The 18229-nt window shown below is 43.5% G+C and overlaps 1 protein-coding gene across 1 annotated transcript in view; it reads left to right on the top strand.

The window, feature by feature from the left end:
- cunh8orf34 (chromosome unknown C8orf34 homolog) overlaps window positions 1–14276 on the top strand; it is a 130276-nt gene extending 116000 nt beyond the window's left edge. Inside the window, exons 14-15 of the mRNA XM_038287794.1 lie at window positions 12965–13003; window positions 13805–14276. Of these exons, the coding sequence (XP_038143722.1) occupies window positions 12965–13003; window positions 13805–13812 (47 nt within the window). The 3' untranslated portion in view covers window positions 13813–14276. The remainder of the gene's footprint in view (window positions 1–12964; window positions 13004–13804) is intronic.
- Window positions 14277–18229: the final 3953 nt, after the last annotated feature.

Here is an 18229-nt window from a genome sequence, read left to right as displayed (position 1 = left end):
AAGAGGAAATTACATCCAGTTAAAAACCAACATTCACAGTCATCAAATACACTTGTCTGCACCTCTTGTCCTGGACCAGTGTTCTGCACGGATGTTTGGTTTTTTAAACCGAAGCCAGACCAGCATATCCACATCTACGTTGTCTCACGACTTTGGTTTGTTAATGAATAAGTGCAAGAAATTATGTATGCCTGAAATAAGTATTGTTCTTGAATTAAGCGTAACCATGTTTTCACAGTAAACAGAGATCAGCTACTCAAACTGAAAATTAACTGCATGTGGGACTTAAAAGGACAGCTCTCTCTGACGTTATGACACAAGAATTCCAGCCTAAGGAAAGATCAAGCAACTGGGTGGTTGTCACATGGAAATATAACCCCTCTGACAAGTTTCTCTCGAGGGTCACTGTTTCGCCAAATTTGTATCTTGCCCAATAAATGAATAGGTTTCGTTAATAGCCCCCAGGGACCTGCTCTCAGCCTTTGGTAGTGATAGTGGCATGTTGAGAAAGGATATTAAACACACATTGAATTAGATGTTGCTCAGAGAGTCGGAGAGAGAAACCCAGCAGCCACAAGACGTGACAAAGCACCTAATGGCGTGAGAGAAGCCCCACAGGACTGTTCACTCAAATCTGGTTTGTATGTCTTTGTGTGAGTGCATGAGAAGGATGTTATAAGTCAGGGGAAAACATGAAAATCATCTTTCCAGAGCAATTTTTATGCTTCAGTGGGCTGTGACACCCGTAGCTGAAGGCTTTATGTGTTCAGTTTTCTGGGTCGGAGGACTGTGGAGAGATTTTAACCTTGATATTTTTGTTTTGCTAAAAAGCTATAATATATTTTACATTGACTTAACTATTGGGTCATGGCAACCTTAGAGCAGCTGCAGAGATCCACAGCTCTTATGGGATATTTGTTTGGCAGCAAAGGGTAGAACACAAGTCTGGCCTTTATAGAGGTGAGAAAAGAGGAAAACCCTTTTTACAACTAATACCCAAAGAAAAACTTTGAAGATAAAGTTGTCAGGAAGTAAAGAACCACTGATGAAGACTAAAAGATAACAACAAAATTTATTTGGATGCAAAAGAAATAGGAACAAATTCAGTAGAATATTGTAAATATGTTCAACGTTATAAGTCGTAAGGTATCTATTCACATATATATATGTATAAATAAAAAAAAGAACAACTCCCTTTTATCCTCCAAGCTGGGGTCCTCTACCAGAGGCCTGGGAGCTTGAAGGTTCTGCGCAGTATCTTTGCTGTTCCTAGAACTGCACTTTTCTGGACCGAGATGGTTGATGTATTTCCAGGGATCTGCTGTAATCACTCCTGAAGTTTACTCTTCCATTGACCACAGATACCACTGATGCCTTGACCTTACCGGGTTTCTCCTGCTATTCTCTGAACCCCTGGCCTTTTTCTAGTTTCTAATGGTCCTTGTTCCTGATGTTGCTGTCACTTGGTATTGTTATGTCAACCAAAATGGCTTTCCTCTGCTTTTTGTCCACTACCACCATGTCCGGTTGTTTTGCCATTGCCAGTCGGTCTGCTGTATTTGGAAGTCCCACAGGATCTTGGCTCGGTCATTCTCTACCATCTTTGGAGGTGTTTGACCTTGGGGTCTCCAGTCCATACTCCATACAGATGGCCCTGTATACTATTCCAGCCACTTGGTCATAGCGCTCCATGTAAGCTTTCCCTGCAAGCAGCTTACACCCTGCAGTCATGTGCTGGATTGTCTCTGGGGCCTCTTTGCACAGTCTGCACCTGGGGTCTTGTCTGGTGTAGATCTGGGCCTCTATTGCTCTGGTGCTCAAGGCATGGTTCTGTGCAGCCATGATGAGTGCCTCTGTGCTGCACTTCAGTACGGCTTTGTCTAGCCATTGGTAGGATTTCCTGAATTCCACCACAAGGTTATCCTCCCATGATGGAACCTCTAGCACCTCATCTTCTGTTCCCGATTGTCTGAGACATTCACTGAGCATGTTGGCTGTTGGAGCCTTGTCCTTGATGCACTTATGGATCTTGGATGTTTCATCCTGGATAGTGACTCTGACCCTCACTACCATCACTAGCCCCCTTCCTCACGGCTAGTGTACAGTCTCAGGGTAATACATATATATATATATATATATATATATATATATATATATATATATATATATATATATATATATATATATATATATATATATATTAGGGGTGTAAATAATAATCGTTTTGTATCGATCTATCGATCCAACAGCCGACGATCTGATGCTTCGACACTTCCTCAAGAGTAGCGACTCTATTTTTATCCATTTGCTCTTTGGTTAGCACCTGAGCCTAGCATCTTCTGAGAACCTTCGTTGCTTCTGTTCCCTGGTTGGATTCTAATCCCTCTTGTCTCTGCTTACAGGAATCCAGTTTCCCTTGTAAGCTCTGGATGAGCTTAACCTGCCGAGCCTGCCCTCTGAGCCAAACCTGAAGACTCTTCTCTGGATTCTCATGCTGCTCTGGACTAAGAGCTGGAAACCCAAAGCCAAGGTCTGCCCTCACGCTAGAAGCAAGATGCTGAAGCGGTTACTGAACTCTGCTGAACTAAACAATATCTGGACCCAACAGTTCCTCTCTCAAAGCCAAACCCGGACTCCTCAAGGTATAAATCCGAAATTCTCAGATCCAACTCATCTGCTCACAAGCTAACTAAACTGTCATCCTCACAGACGCCAGTGAACCTGCCCCCAGGCCTGAACCAGTTCCTGTGTTATTACATGTGCTTGTGTTCAATAAACTTGTTAAACTTTTCACATGTTTCCGTGGTGTTCTGCATACTGGGCTTTTCTGAAACCCATCATGACAGAACACTGCGGCCAAACACAAGGCCCAGCAGATCACCTTCATCGAAGGCTGGAGGAGCAAGATGCTCTAATCCAAGGACAGACTCAAGCTCTTCGCGAATTATATGCCAAGGTAAATTGCAATAACCAAATGCTTCAGAGCTATGCTAACTACATGAGCAGCTCCAACGCTACACGTCAAGTTCCGGATCCACTTCCGCCTGCGAGTTTCATCAATCATCAGTCACCTTTTTGGGGTTTGTGCTCGAGGGCGGGCAGGTTAAGCCATCTGAAGAAAAGATAAAAGCAGTTTTGGAGTGGCCGGTTCCTGAAAAACATTAACAGCTGCAGAGATTCCTGGGTTTCGCCAATTTCTATCGAACATTTATCAGGAATTACAGTCAGACAGCTCTTCCTCTAACTTCTCTTACTTCAGTCAAAAGAACCTTCCAATGGACCCCCAAGGCACAAACTGCATTTGATAAACTTAAGACTTTGTTTTCCAGAGCCCCAGTGTTAATCCAGCCCGATCCTTCAAAGCAATTCATCCTCGAAGTGGACGCTTCCGACTCTTGAGTAGGAGCAGTATTATCTCAAAGACTCGATACGGATCAAAGAGTTCACCCATGTGCTTTTTTTCCCCGTAGACTTTCCCCTGCTGAGCAAAACTACGACGTTGGTGACCGTCAACTCTTGGCCATCAAACTGGCATTGGAGGAATGGAGACACTGGCTTGAGGGAGCTGAGCACCCAGTTCTTGTTTGGACTGATCACAAGAACCTAGCCTACATCCAGTCAGCCAAACAAGCCAATCCTCGGCAGTCAAGGTGGTCACTTTTCTTCTCTCGCTTCAATCTCATAATCTCTTACAGACCCGGATCCAAGAACATCAAACCCGATTCTCTCTCTCGTCTTTATTCCACTGATCAATCCGAGACGCCTGAACCTGTTCTTCCCGCTTCCTGCACTGTTGGAGTGGTTACCTGGGAAATCACTGACCTAATAAACTCTGCCCTGGCTTCTGAACCTGACCCAGGTAACGGTCCTCCAAACAGAACTTATGTCCCTTCTTCAGTCAGATCCCGCCTGATACAGTGGATGCATACAGCCAAGTTTTCCGCTCATCCAGGGGTGAGCAGAACCATCGCCCTAATCTATAGACGTTTCTGGTGGTCTACCCTGCACAAGGATGTCAAGGAATATGTTTTGGCTTGCTCTACCTGCGCCAGAAACAAAACCTCACATCAACCACCCTCAGGTCTGTTGCATCCTCTTCCAGTTCCCACTCGCCCCTGGTCTCACATCGCTATCGACTTCGTCACTGGTCTTCCCATCTCCCGAGGTATGTCTACAATCTTTACCATCGTCGACCGATTTTCAAAATCCTGCCATTTAATCCCCCTCAGGAAGCTTCCCACGGCCTTTCAAACCGCCCAGCTCCTAGTTAAACACGTCTTTCGTCTTCATGGAATCCCCCAGGAAATTCTCTCGGACCGTGGACCCCAGTTCATTTCTCAAGTTTGGAAAGCCTTCTGCTCAGCACTTAACTGTAAGTCTTCACTCACCTCAGGTTATCATCCACAGTCAAACGGTCAAACTGAAAGAATGAACCAGCAGCTCGAATCTACTCTTCGTTGTCTAACCTCCAATAACCCCACCGACTGGAGCCAATACCTCACATGGATTGAATATGCCCACAACTCTCTCAAGTCAGCTTCCACCGGCCAGTCACCATTTCAGGTTAGTCTTGGTTATCAACCTCCTCTTTTTCCTGCAGACGAGAGAGAGATTTCGGTTCAATCAGTCAACCATCACATCTGTCGATGTCAACGTATCTGGAGAGACACCATCGCTACACTCAACCGCTCCTCGGAAACAACCAAACGCTTCGCTGATTCAAGGAGACGTCCCGCCCCAGAGTACACCGTTGGTCAGGAGGTATGGCTCTCCACTCAAAGTTATCTCCTAGATACATTGGTCCATATAAGATTGCCCAGGTGATTAATCCGTCAGCCATACGCCTGCAACTTCCCCCGACTCTTCACATCCATCCCACGTTCCACGTCTCCCAAGTCAAGCCTGTAATCTCTAGTCGTTTGTGCCCTCCATCCGACTCCCCTCCACCCGCCCTGGAAGTCGATGGACATCCTGCCTTCACCGTCCGCCGGATCGTGGACTCCCGTCGGCGAGGTCGCGGTTGGCAGTAGCTCGTCGATTGGGAGGGCTACGGTCCGGAGGATCGCCAGTGGGTTCCTGGCTCCTACATCCTCGACCCATCTCTGATCGAGGAGTATGAGCGCTCCCTCCTGTCGACGTCTTCTGGACCGCCAAGAGGCGGTCGTTGAGAGGGGGGTACTGTTGGGATCTGGAGAAGTTCCACCTTTCTCCAGCAGAGTTCGCCGTGGATCCTCCAGAGCTGAGCCTTCGACACACCTGAGGCGCATCTCATCATCAGGAGGATCCTCCAGTATATAACCGGCCTTCAGACCTTGCCTCAACGCCGCAGTGTTTATCCAGTTTGGTTAGCACCTGAGCCTAGCATCTTCTGAGAACCTTCGTTGCTTCTGTTCCCTGGTTGGATTCTAATCCCTCTTGTCTCTGCTTACAGGAATCCAGTTTCCCTTGTAAGCTCTGGATGAGCTTAACCTGCCGAGCCTGCCCTCTGAGCCAAACCTGAAGACTCTTCTCTGGATTCTCATGCTGCTCTGGACTAAGAGCTGGAAACCCAAAGCCAAGGTCTGCCCTCACGCTAGAAGCAAGATGCTGAAGCGGTTACTGAACTCTGCTGAACTAAACAATATCTGGACCCAACAGTTCCTCTCTCAAAGCCAAACCCGGACTCCTCAAGGTATAAATCCGAAATTCTCAGATCCAACTCATCTGCTCACAAGCTAACTAAACTGTCATCCTCACAGACGCCAGTGAACCTGCCCCCAGGCCTGAACCAGTTCCTGTGTTATTACATGTGCTTGTGTTCAATAAAACTTGTTAAACTTTTCACCTGTTTCCGTGGTGTTCTGCATACTGGGCTTTTCTGAAACCCATCATGACAGAACACTGCGGCCAAACACAAGGCCCAGCAGATCACCTTCATCGAAGGCTGGAGGAGCAAGATGCTCTAATCCAAGGACAGACTCAAGCTCTTCGCGAATTATATGCCAAGGTAAATTGCAATAACCAAATGCTTCAGAGCTATGCTAACTACATGAGCAGCTCCAACGCTACACGTCAAGTTCCGGATCCACTTCCGCCTCCGAGGTCACCGGCGGAGACGTCATCACCTGAGTTCCGACCTAGTCTTCCTGAAAAGTTTTCAGGTAATATGAAAGACTGTAAAGGATTTTTGTTTCAATGCCGTTTAATTTTTCAAAACTCTCCTGGCAGTTTCCCAACGGATCATAAGAAAATAACTTTTATTCTGTCCCAATTGACCGGAAGAGCCCTTGAGTGGGCGGAGGCAAGGTTTGCCTCCGAAGAAAGCCTTAGTTGTCAATACTCTGATTTTGTTTTAGAGTTTTCTCAAGTATTTAACCAAGAAACTGACCAAACAGTTGACTCTCGTGCTCTTTTGAATCTTAGACAGGGGAATTCTTCAGTAGCAGATTTCTCAATAAACTTCCGGGTCAAAGCCGCAGCTTCCGGATGGAATCAATGTGCCTTAAAGAGTGCTTATTTTAAGGCTTTAAACGAAAACATTAAAGATGAGCTTGCAACCCTCGACGAACCAGCAACACTTGAGGAATTAATCCGCCTGACAATTAGGCTGGATAACAGGATCCGAGCTAGAAGCAGCTCTAAACCAAGGAATTATGGTTCTTTTGATTCTGCCCCTGCATCTAATAATGTGACTGTTTTTTCTGCTCCCACAGAACTCTTTTTCAAGCCGAGGTCTAAAACCCAGTCCCTCCCTTTGCCAGTTCAGGCCTCTCATGTCGTAGAGACGGAAGCCGAACCCATGCAGGTTGGACATACAAGGCTAACTCCTGAGGAAAGGCTAAGACGTTTCAGGGGCAAGCTATGTATCTACTGTGGTGAGAGTGGCCATTTCATTGCTTCATGCCCAGCTAAATCAAAAGCCGGGGCCCGTCAGAGGATCTGAGGAGTGTGACAGGCCATGTAAACTCTGAGAAATCTCCTCATTTGATGCTTCCAGGCACATTATTCTTCTCTGATCAGAATCTCACATTGTCTGCCTTCATCGATTCAGGCTGTGAACGGAATTTAATAGACTCCAATCTGGTCCAGCAGCTACAGATAGAAACTATTCCTCTAACCCAGCCTCTTTGTGTCTCCGCAATTGATGGGAAGAGACTTCACCAGGTCACCCACCAAACGCAACCCCTCGAGCTGTTAATCTCAGGTAACCATCGTGAAACCTTAACATTTTTTGTTTTTCCCTCTGCATGTTCCCCTCTGGTGCTGGGTTTTGAGTGGCTGGAACGACATAACCCCCATATAAACTGGACTGATCGTCATGTTGAGTCTTGGTCGACCTCATGTCATCAAACGTGCCTCCGTTCAGCAGCTCCCGCTGTGAGGTCTCCTAGAGGCGGGGGGGAGATGGACTCTCCTGACCTTACTTCTGTCCCTTCCGAGTACCATGATCTGGCTCCTGTCTTCAGTAAGGTCAGTGCTACGTCCCTTCCACCTCACAGACCATATGACTGTGCAATCGAGCTATTACCTGGAGCCCCTCTGCCCAGTAGTAGACTTTATAATATCTTCAAACCTGAACGTGAAACGATGGAGAAATATATTAATGAGTCATTAGCTGCTGGAATAATTCGTTCCTCTTCTTCTCCGTTGGGAGCTGGGTTCTTTTTTGTCGGCAAGAAGGATGGTTCATTAAGACCTTGTATCGACTACAGAGGCCTGAACCAAATAACTGTTAAGAATAAGTACCCACTTCCACTACTAGCATCAGCATTCGAACCAGTACAAGGGGCTACTGTCTTTACTAAGCTCGATTTAAGGAACGCCTATCACCTTCTCAGAATAAGTGAAGGAGATGAATGGAAGACAGCCTTTAAGACTCCCTTGGGCCAGTTTGAGTATTTAGTCATGCCTTTTGGTCTCACTAACGCCCCTGCATGTTTTCAAGCCTTGGTAAACGACGTTCTCAGAGACTTTTTGAATGTATTCGTTTTCGTCTACATCGATGACATACTCATTTATTCTAAGGATCTTTCTGAGCATAAGAAGCATGTCCGCCTGGTTCTACAAAGATTACTGGAAAACAAACTTTTTGTCAAAGCCGAAAAATGCGAGTTTCATCAATCATCAGTCACCTTTTTGGGGTTTGTGCTCGAGGGCGGGCAGGTTAAGCAATCTGAAGAAAAGATAAAAGCAGTTTTGGAGTGGCCGGTTCCTGAAAACCATTAACAGCTGCAGAGATTCCTGGGTTTCGCCAATTTCTATCGAACATTTATCAGGAATTACAGTCAGACAGCTCTTCCTCTAACTTCTCTTACTTCAGTCAAAAGAACCTTCCAATGGACCCCCAAGGCACAAACTGCATTTGATAAACTTAAGACTTTGTTTTCCAGAGCCCCAGTGTTAATCCAGCCCGATCCTTCAAAGCAATTCATCCTCGAAGTGGACGCTTCCGACTCTTGAGTAGGAGCAGTATTATCTCAAAGACTCGATACGGATCAAAGAGTTCACCCATGTGCTTTTTTTTCCCGTAGACTTTCCCCTGCTGAGCAAAACTACGACGTTGGTGACCGTGAACTCTTGGCCATCAAACTGGCATTGGAGGAATGGAGACACTGGCTTGAGGGAGCTGAGCACCCAGTTCTTGTTTGGACTGATCACAAGAACCTAGCCTACATCCAGTCAGCCAAACAAGCCAATCCTCGGCAGTCAAGGTGGTCACTTTTCTTCTCTCGCTTCAATATCATAATCTCTTACAGACCCGGATCCAAGAACATCAAACCCGATTCTCTCTCTCGTCTTTATTCCACTGATCAATCCGAGACGCCTGAACCTGTTCTTCCCGCTTCCTGCACTGTTGGAGTGGTTACCTGGGAAATCACTGACCTAATAAACTCTGCCCTGGCTTCTGAACCTGACCCAGGTAACGGTCCTCCAAACAGAACTTATGTCCCTTCTTCAGTCAGATCCCGCCTGATACAGTGGATGCATACAGCCAAGTTTTCCGCTCATCCAGGGGTGAGCAGAACCATCGCCCTAATCTATAGACGTTTCTGGTGGTCTACCCTGCACAAGGATGTCAAGGAATATGTTTTGGCTTGCTCTACCTGCGCCAGAAACAAAACCTCACATCAACCACCCTCAGGTCTATTGCATCCTCTTCCAGTTCCCACTCGCCCCTGGTCTCACATCGCTATCGACTTCGTCACTGGTCTTCCCATCTCCCGAGGTATGTCTACAATCTTTACCATCGTCGACCGATTTTCAAAATCCTGCCATTTAATCCCCCTCAGGAAGCTTCCCACGGCCTTTCAAACCGCCCAGCTCCTAGTTAAACACGTCTTTCGTCTTCATGGAATCCCCCAGGAAATTCTCTCGGACCGTGGACCCCAGTTCATTTCTCAAGTTTGGAAAGCCTTCTGCTCAGCACTTAACTGTAAGTCTTCACTCACCTCAGGTTATCATCCACAGTCAAACGGTCAAAATGAAAGAATGAACCAGCAGCTCGAATCTACTCTTCGTTGTCTAACCTCCAATAACCCCACCGACTGGAGCCAATACCTCACATGGATTGAATATGCCCACAACTCTCTCAAGTCAGCTTCCACCGGCCAGTCACCATTTCAGGTTAGTCTTGGTTATCAACCTCCTCTTTTTCCTGCAGACGAGAGAGAGATTTCGGTTCAATCAGTCAACCATCACATCTGTCGATGTCAACGTATCTGGAGAGAAACCATCGCTACACTCAACCGCTCCTCGGAAACAACCAAACGCTTCGCTGATTCAAGGAGACGTCCCGCCCCAGAGTACACCGTTGGTCAGGAGGTATGGCTCTCCACTCCAAGTTATCTCCTAGATACATTGGTCCATATAAGATTGCCCAGGTGATTAATCCGTCAGCCATACGCCTGCAACTTCCCCCGACTCTTCGAATCCATCCCACGTTCCACGTCTCCCAAGTCAAGCCTGTAATCTCTAGTCATTTGTGCCCTCCATCCGACTCCCCTCCACCCGCCCTGGAAGTCGATGGACATCCTGCCTTCACCGTCCGCCGGATCGTGGACTCCCGTCGGCGAGGTCGCGGTTGGCAGTACCTCGTCGATTGGGAGGGCTACGGTCCGGAGGATCGCCAGTGGGTTCCTGGCTCCTACATCCTCGACCCATCTCTGATCAAGGAGTATGAGCGCTCCCTCCTGTCGACGTCTTCTGGACCGCCAAGAGGCGGTCGTTGAGAGGGGGGTACTGTTGGGATCTGGAGAAGTTCCACCTTTCTCCAGCAGAGTTCGCCGTGGATCCTCCAGAGCTGAGCCTTCGACACACCTGAGGCGCATCTCATCATCAGGAGGATCCTCCAGTATATAACCGGCCTTCAGACCTTGCCTCAACGCCGCAGTGTTTATCCAGTTTGGTTAGCACCTGAGCCTAGCATCTTCTGAGAACCTTCGTTGCTTCTATTCCCTGGTTGGATTCTAATCCCTCTTGTCTCTGCTTACAGGAATCCAGTTTCCCTTGTAAGCTCTGGATGAGCTTAACCTGCCGAGCCTGCCCTCTGAGCCAAACCTGAAGACTCTTCTCTGGATTCTCATGCTGCTCTGGACTAAGAGCTGGAAACCCAAAGCCAAGGTCTGCCCTCACGCTAGAAGCAAGATGCTGAAGCGGTTACTGAACTCTGCTGAACTAAACAATATCTGGACCCAACAGTTCCTCTCTCAAAGCCAAACCCGGACTCCTCAAGGTATAAATCCGAAATTCTCAGATCCAACTCATCTGCTCACAAGCTAACTAAACTGTCATCCTCACAGACGCCAGTGAACCTGCCCCCAGGCCTGAACCAGTTCCTGTGTTATTACATGTGCTTGTGTTCAATAAAACTTGTTAAACTTTTCACATGTTTCCGTGGTGTTCTGCATACTGGGCTTTTCTGAAACCCATCATGACAGTATCGTGGTGTATTCTTAAGTATCGAAAATAATCGAATCGTTGGGTCAGGAAATCGATATCGAATCGCCATGATGGGTGTGATTTACACCCCTAATATATATATATATATATATATATATATATATATATATATATATATATATATATACATATATATATATATATATATATATATATATATATATATATATATATATATAATATTGTATAAATAGGATAGAAGGGGAAGTGTAAACGTTTTATAATTTATCTTTCTATGCTCCAACGTTTGAGAGGTCCTGCAACATAATAGGGAAAGTTCTGAATTTGTTATCCTCAGATTATTCATAAAGGCAACATCAAAATCAAATCCTTTTTGCCTCTTTATTTTGTTTGCCAGTACTTTTCAGTGCTCAAAATCAATATCCTCTCACAACAAATGAATTCAAAGCCCTTTTTAATTAGCTTATTCTGGCAAGAGAGGAGGAAATGAATTTCTTCCCACACACTAGTTTCTTCCTAGTAAAAGATCACTTCACATCATTACTGCAATCAATCCTCAACACAGTTCAGCTGATGTGTCCAAACTAAGAACTCCATAATTGTGGAAAATCCAAAGTTATTTCCTGTTATTCTACAAACTTCCACAAAGTGTTGACCACATATGCCACAAGAGACATAAAAGCTCTTTTTTTCTCACTTGTTGTGCGAAAAACCTGACGTTTTACAGACAATTGAGGTGGAAAAAATGCAGTTTCTTAAAATAACATGTAAGATGCAATTGAAAATAACTTTTTTTGTTTTGGTTGTTTTTATATACCTTATGAGTCTGAAAATAGTAAAAGTATTTCTTATTTATTGTGTTAAAATGTGGGCTGTGTTTTATTTGCCAGTGTTCACGAATGGGTTTGCTGGCTTTATATCAGGGTCAGCATCACTAAAAGTGCTTTAAAGAAACATGTTATACATTTTTTTTTTGGCTACCTTTGTTTCATATTTGTTGAGCAACTTATTATAGGTGTGTGCGCTTCAGCCATTTTATATTGTGTTAGACCCCTTCAGACAAACATAATGGCTCTTCCTCAATTCACAAGAATGCGAGTACAGACTCATGTTCCTTGCCAAGTATGTTCTTGACAAAACATGCACAGCACAGGAAAGTATGGACTCTGGGAGAAAGGGAACATGTAGAATAAATCTGGGTCAATTGGAACAGAAGGTTACTCGTGATGTCACCACACGCTCGGCTCGTGTGGAGCTGCATTTTACCTCGCGTTAATAGTAGTCTTTAGATAATAACATATTCTTACTTTTTTCATTGATTGGGGGGATAATAATGAACACATTTAGATAAACACAAATTAAATCAACAATTTGCAGAATAAAACAAAAAATCAGGCCTAACATTAGCCCTGGCTGCGGTTGGCCTTGGAGGTCCACTGGTTGCCATGGTCCTCTCAACATCCAAACATTTTTTTTATCAATTACGCACTAAAACAGTAAATGGGCCATATAGTGAAGCTTAAAAGCATAATGTTCTCACCCTCAAATTGTCTTAAAATATATTTTTATTGAACAACTGCAACTGAAAAGAGAACTTTTAATTAAATACTCTGAGCTCTGTGAGTGTTCCACTGGAAGATGCTTCTGCCGTGGTGCATGCAAGTCTCTTCTGATGCATACTCGGTATAGTCGGAGGGGCAAGAACAACATCCAGGGACTTTTTCAGTTCTCGGTCTTGTGTTCTTGTGAATTGTAACATTGCTAGGGCTGAGTCTGATGACTTTTCAATAGTACACAAACACATGAAAATGCACAAGTACACATATTGAGAAACAAACCGTGTCAGCACTTCTGGACGCCACCTGTCGACCTTTACAACATGTTCTCCCCCTCTCCTTCAGCACCATTTCTTGTCTGCATAACATTTCAAATAACAACCACTACCAACCAAAGAACATGTGTATTACAACCTCAATAGGAGTAGCTCAAAAAAATAATCAGTGTCAGTAAAGTTAACAAGCTGTCACATGAGCTCTGAAGAATCTTTTTAAATTTTTTTTTGCAGGTAGTTCACGGGATGCCAATAAAAGATCAGTGTTTTCAGGTAAGGATTTTTCACCTAAAGCCTTAAAAAGTCACTCTAACATCTTAACATGTTTCATGATTTGAAGTATAAAAAGACAACCAATGTTTAAAGTTCTGCTAATGTAAGCTACTGCCTTAAAACGACAGAGCTCAGCGTCTTTACATGACCTCATTTGTGGAGACACATACCCAAATAACTATCAACGGTTGACTTACCGTAGAAGCCTCCACCTTCATTTATGGGCTAGTGGATTACCGTCACAGGCTAAATAGAGGACACAGAGGCTCTTAAACATGATAGGCTAAGGCTGCCTGTGTGTGCAGCATGGAACAGTGATGCCCGGTTCCATTAAGTCACTTTGGTTCTGAGTTTACATGCTGCAGACTGAGTCGACTCCTAGCATCAACATTTAGGGGAAGGATAAAGTCTGTCTGGTTTGAGGTCGTCTGTGACTCCCCTTCTTGTGGCTTCAGAGGTGCCCACAGTTCCCAGTGTGAGTGTGCCAGTCTGGAGGGAGATCAGACAACTGGCTGCTGCTGTTTCCCCGCTGCTGCTTGGCTATCAGAGAGGCCAGAGCATTGCTACAGCAACCAAACTCAAAGCTCAGCACTGTCCCAGAGCTATTCCATATTGTAAAACTTTGTGACTGGAACCTCTATGGAACTGCCTCATTTTTCAGCTCACATTTTTCACTATTCAAATATTAAATAGCTCTTTTATTGTAATTACCTCAGTTATTACAGTTATTACTATTAGTGGCTAGATTTGGTTCATTGCAATTTCCAGGAGACTGATGTTTTTGTCTTTCATTTCTCACAGGCCTATAGTGATGAAGACCAGAAGACCTCATCGAATCAAACAATTATGCAAAACAACGGACATTTTGAATAACTGTTCAAAGATAATTATTTTTATAAAGCGTATGAATGAAAATAATAAAAAAGATTGTATACTTTTTCACCCTGTTTCATAAGGATTGTATTGTTTATCATGTAGCAGGATGATAAACTAAGAAAATATTACTTGAAACAAAGGGATATGCTGTGTATTGTCTTTGCATTGAAGCATGATATTGAGCTTGTGTATGGAGAACAGAAATGAGATGTAATGTTTGTTTTCTGATTGAATCCTTTTTAGGCCTAGTACAGATTTACATTGTCAGGACAGCACACCCATATCATGAAGACATTACTGGACATGGACTGTTAAAAGAATTTGTGCTTTTCAGATAGAAAATACGTTGTAGAAAGGAAAACATGGAATGCTATTGAATTAATTAAATTGTTTTAGTGCACTTATTTGGTTTTTGTCTCTGTTGTTTTTGAAGCCTTCCTAGGACCCATTTTCCTACGGGCATGAGTTCTCTTCAAGATCTTGCGGAGTCATCAAAAAACATTTATCCAAATATGCTACAAGGGAGAAGCTTATTGTTTACTGAAAGTCACAAACTGATTTTGATTCTGAAGGATCCTGTCCAAATTTAACCAAACTATTTTCTTTCTCGTAAGCATACAAAGTACAGTAGCCCCATTTACACTGCACTTTTGAAACTGTGCAGAGAATGGTTCGAACACGTAAACTGAAATCATCGTTGAATGTAAATGAAAGACAACCGAACCGCACTAAATCTAGTACTAGTTCAACAGAAGGGCTCTGCACGGTTCAGTTGTGTTTCGTTTCTATGATAACAAAGTGCGCATGAGCAGACCACGTCATCCCCTACTTACAGTCAGCTGATTTATTACATAGGTTTTCTGGCATGTCCAGTTTTGCAATTCACATATCTCTTCACCTGTTCACAACATAAACTTCTTCTGAGCTTATTAACAATACATAGCATCAATACAGCATGGTGCGACCTGGGATGATGCCGAGACAATGGCTCTTATTGAAATTTGGCCGGAGGACGCTATCCAGGCACATACTGTAAGTTCCTGAATGTTATGAGCCCCGCCATTTTTGTTTGCATAATACCCAACAACACATACAAGTAAAATACATCAGTGTTTGGGTTAAATAAGACTTTAACTTTTTTAATATATTCAAAACAAAACTTTTTTATTGGCAAAATTACCCGCAAATACACTATTCTAAAATAAAGTGGAACTTTTAACCTCATTGATTGGCTGAAGAGATCCCCATTTATAGAGTCAGAAAGCTATACCTCTCAAAGAAAGGATGAGATTGGTTATAGGAATAAGACTAGTGCTATGGACTAAAGGTCTTAACAACCAGATTGAAAAATGCTAAGAGTCATAAAGGAATAGAAAGATGAAAGAGCAGAAATGTAAAAAGATTATTTTTATTGTCATTGTGTGAAATACTATTTGTATATTATATATTATTGCAGCCAGCTTTCCCCATATTGATAGACCAGGACCCAGTTCTTTATTAGGTACAATGGTAGAAGAAGCAATACCTTCCAGCCTCGACCAAGAAGATGATCAATTGAACAGATAATACTGTAGAGTTATACCAAAACTTTGTAGAAAGATTTTAGTTCTGGGTGTTAATCTTGTCAATGTCCAGAAAATCATTGAGAAAAATTATACTTTTCTTAAAATCACTGCCACATATATCTAGGTTCTGAATTTCTGACCAAGTGCCTAATATGACCATGTAATTACATGCACTAAAGGTGAGGTCACTTGTTTGAAAAATATCCTTAGGTCATGAAAAAACTTTCAGAAGCTGGAACTGCTAAGAACAACTTGGTGAGGGAAACTGAAAAGGTAAGTGGTGTTTACTAATCTCCATTCTAAACCCTCACAGGTGCAGATAACAGACAATTGTCCAAGATGCCTAATCGTTATACTTTACTGCATAAACACCTATAAACTAAGCACACAACCTTGGGGGGACAGAGAGCCTTGCAATGGACGGCAAAAGTCGTAGGAGTCACAGAGAATGTGGAATGGTTCTCATTAATAAATAGCGACACAGTGGCTCTGTCTGTCATAGCAGAGCGGAAAACTGGATGATGTGGAATTTTGGGGTAGCATTACCTATTCAAATTGCAACATCTAGTGCAATTAGAAACAAACATACCACTAAGGAATTTTTCTTTTCCTTAAGCCAGTTACTAAAATAATCCATGTTGCAACCCATTTTATCAGGGAGCTGTTTCGAGGTCCGAGAAAAAAAAGGAAGACAGAAGAGTTTTGACTATGGATTCAAACAGGCTCAGGCTTCTCCGACATTCACCCACTCAGCATATGCTCTGTAGGTTAGCAGCTGTAACAGTTGGTCCACAAAGTAGGCAAAGAATTGATACCAAACTTTTCACTACTGTTCAATGTGTTATTTCTGAGGAGCTTCAACAGCAGTACTGTCATCCCGAATATCATATTTGTAGTCCCCACACTGCATAGATATTGGAATACGAGCTTAAATGTCAGCCAGATAAAAACCTTTCAATAAACCAAACATTACTCACCACATCTCTGACTCAATAACCATGTAAAACAACTATTTTCATTAATTTTATATGGAAATACTTATATATTTATAGTATATTAAACTGCACTTACAATATTCAACTATTATGCAGCACCATTTCCCGTTTTCCCCTGAGCAAGGAGCAGCTGGCGTGCTTGAACTCGCAATGACTCGCTACATAGGATTTATCAGACCTGTCCTTCAAAACGGACAAAAAGAAGGCTGCATTTGTCTGCTGCATAACAAGGGCTGCGTCCACATGTCCGGCCTAATCACTATATAGGGCACTATTTAGTGGTTACGCCATTTTAAATGATTGTCTGAAAGTCAAGTTGATGGAAAAGTTATGGACTCGAAATTTCCCACAATGCACCTTGAAAAGTAGTGATCAGCCATGGTCACTAGACGAGCAGATATATCCCGGAGCTCTCCTCGCAAAGCATTATGGGAATTGCTGTCACAGCGGCCCGCTGTCCCTACCCGACAGTGGCAACTAATAACAAAGATGGAGCAGGCACCGTGTGGTGGAAGCAAGTTACATGACCAACGGCCAGCAAAAAGTAGTGATCATCTCTCCAAATGGTCAGTTAACGGAATTCACTACAAAGTCCACTATATTTTCCCCGCTCTATATAGTGACTGAGAGATCTAGGGGTTAGGGCGGACATTCGGACACAGCCTCGGAGTTTGTCAATCCAAACAGGCCTGGTTGCCGCGCTATGAGGTGATTGGCCGAAGAATCTGGCCTTTGGAGGAGCAAGCCTCTGAACTCAGCATACAACTGAATCATCTGCAACCACAACCTCCTGTATAAAAGACGTCAGAAGGACACATGCAGTGTCAATTGAGGTCACATTGTAGGAATGCACGTGAACTTCAGCCCCCGAATTGCTGCGTATAATGCAGCACACAGCGTATTCAAGGCAATGGGGAGCTATGTGGGTGGGACATCGGCTTGTAGGTTTTGGTTTTTACCTCTTCATCTCCCTTTAGCATTAAAAAACTGGACAAGAATGCTTATTCTTGTAACTTTAAAATTGAGTTGTTTTTTCAGGAGTGGACCATCTCTCCATCGTTTTCTCTCTCTCTCTCTCTCCATTTATTAATTCATATATATATATATATATAATGTCTTACTTGATAAGTTTGTTTTTTACTCACTTGTAGGTGCTGACAGAGAATGAGAAATGGGTCTGTCTATGACTACCATGCTTGTGTGTGTTTGCCTGGGCATGTGCCGTTTAAACTGTGGTTGTCTGAGGGTTACACAGTTTGTATGAGGTCGAGAGATGCTCAGACAAACCCTTGGTGGACACGGTCTTATCCCTATATTCTAAACTTGCTGAGACATCTGATGAGATTTCCCCTGCTTTTTTTTACAGACAGTCCCTCTGGATGTGGAGGGCAAACTCATTGAATCTTGAGTCCAGTTTCTACAAAGCGTGACTTCTGTTAAGGATGTGTAAGGAGACTGATCACATAAAACCTCATCCTGTAAACATGCTGTGTAAAGTGAAGTCCTATGTAAATGAGCACATAGTTTTCTTAATAAAAAGGGATGTGTTCAAAAGATATGTGGAGCAACTTTAGAACATGGCATTATTTAGTTGCAGTAGTGCCTTGATAACATCTTTATAACACCATAAACTATATTTTTATTCCAAACAGGGACATTTCTCACACTGCACAATACAGTTTTCAAATGAACATTTCTCTAAAATGTGCTTGAGATGGCTGCCATATGCTGTTGTCCTGCACGTCAACATGTTGCTGCTGCCTTACAATCAATACTTTTATTAAGCTCAT

Source organism: Cyprinodon tularosa, unplaced genomic scaffold (genome assembly GCF_016077235.1).
Source record: "Cyprinodon tularosa strain WSP-4 unplaced genomic scaffold, ASM1607723v1 ctg245, whole genome shotgun sequence".
Lineage (NCBI taxonomy): Eukaryota > Metazoa > Chordata > Actinopteri > Cyprinodontiformes > Cyprinodontidae > Cyprinodon > Cyprinodon tularosa.
Note: the sequence above shows the minus strand (reverse complement) of the source record. Positions and strands in the feature narration are given on the sequence as shown.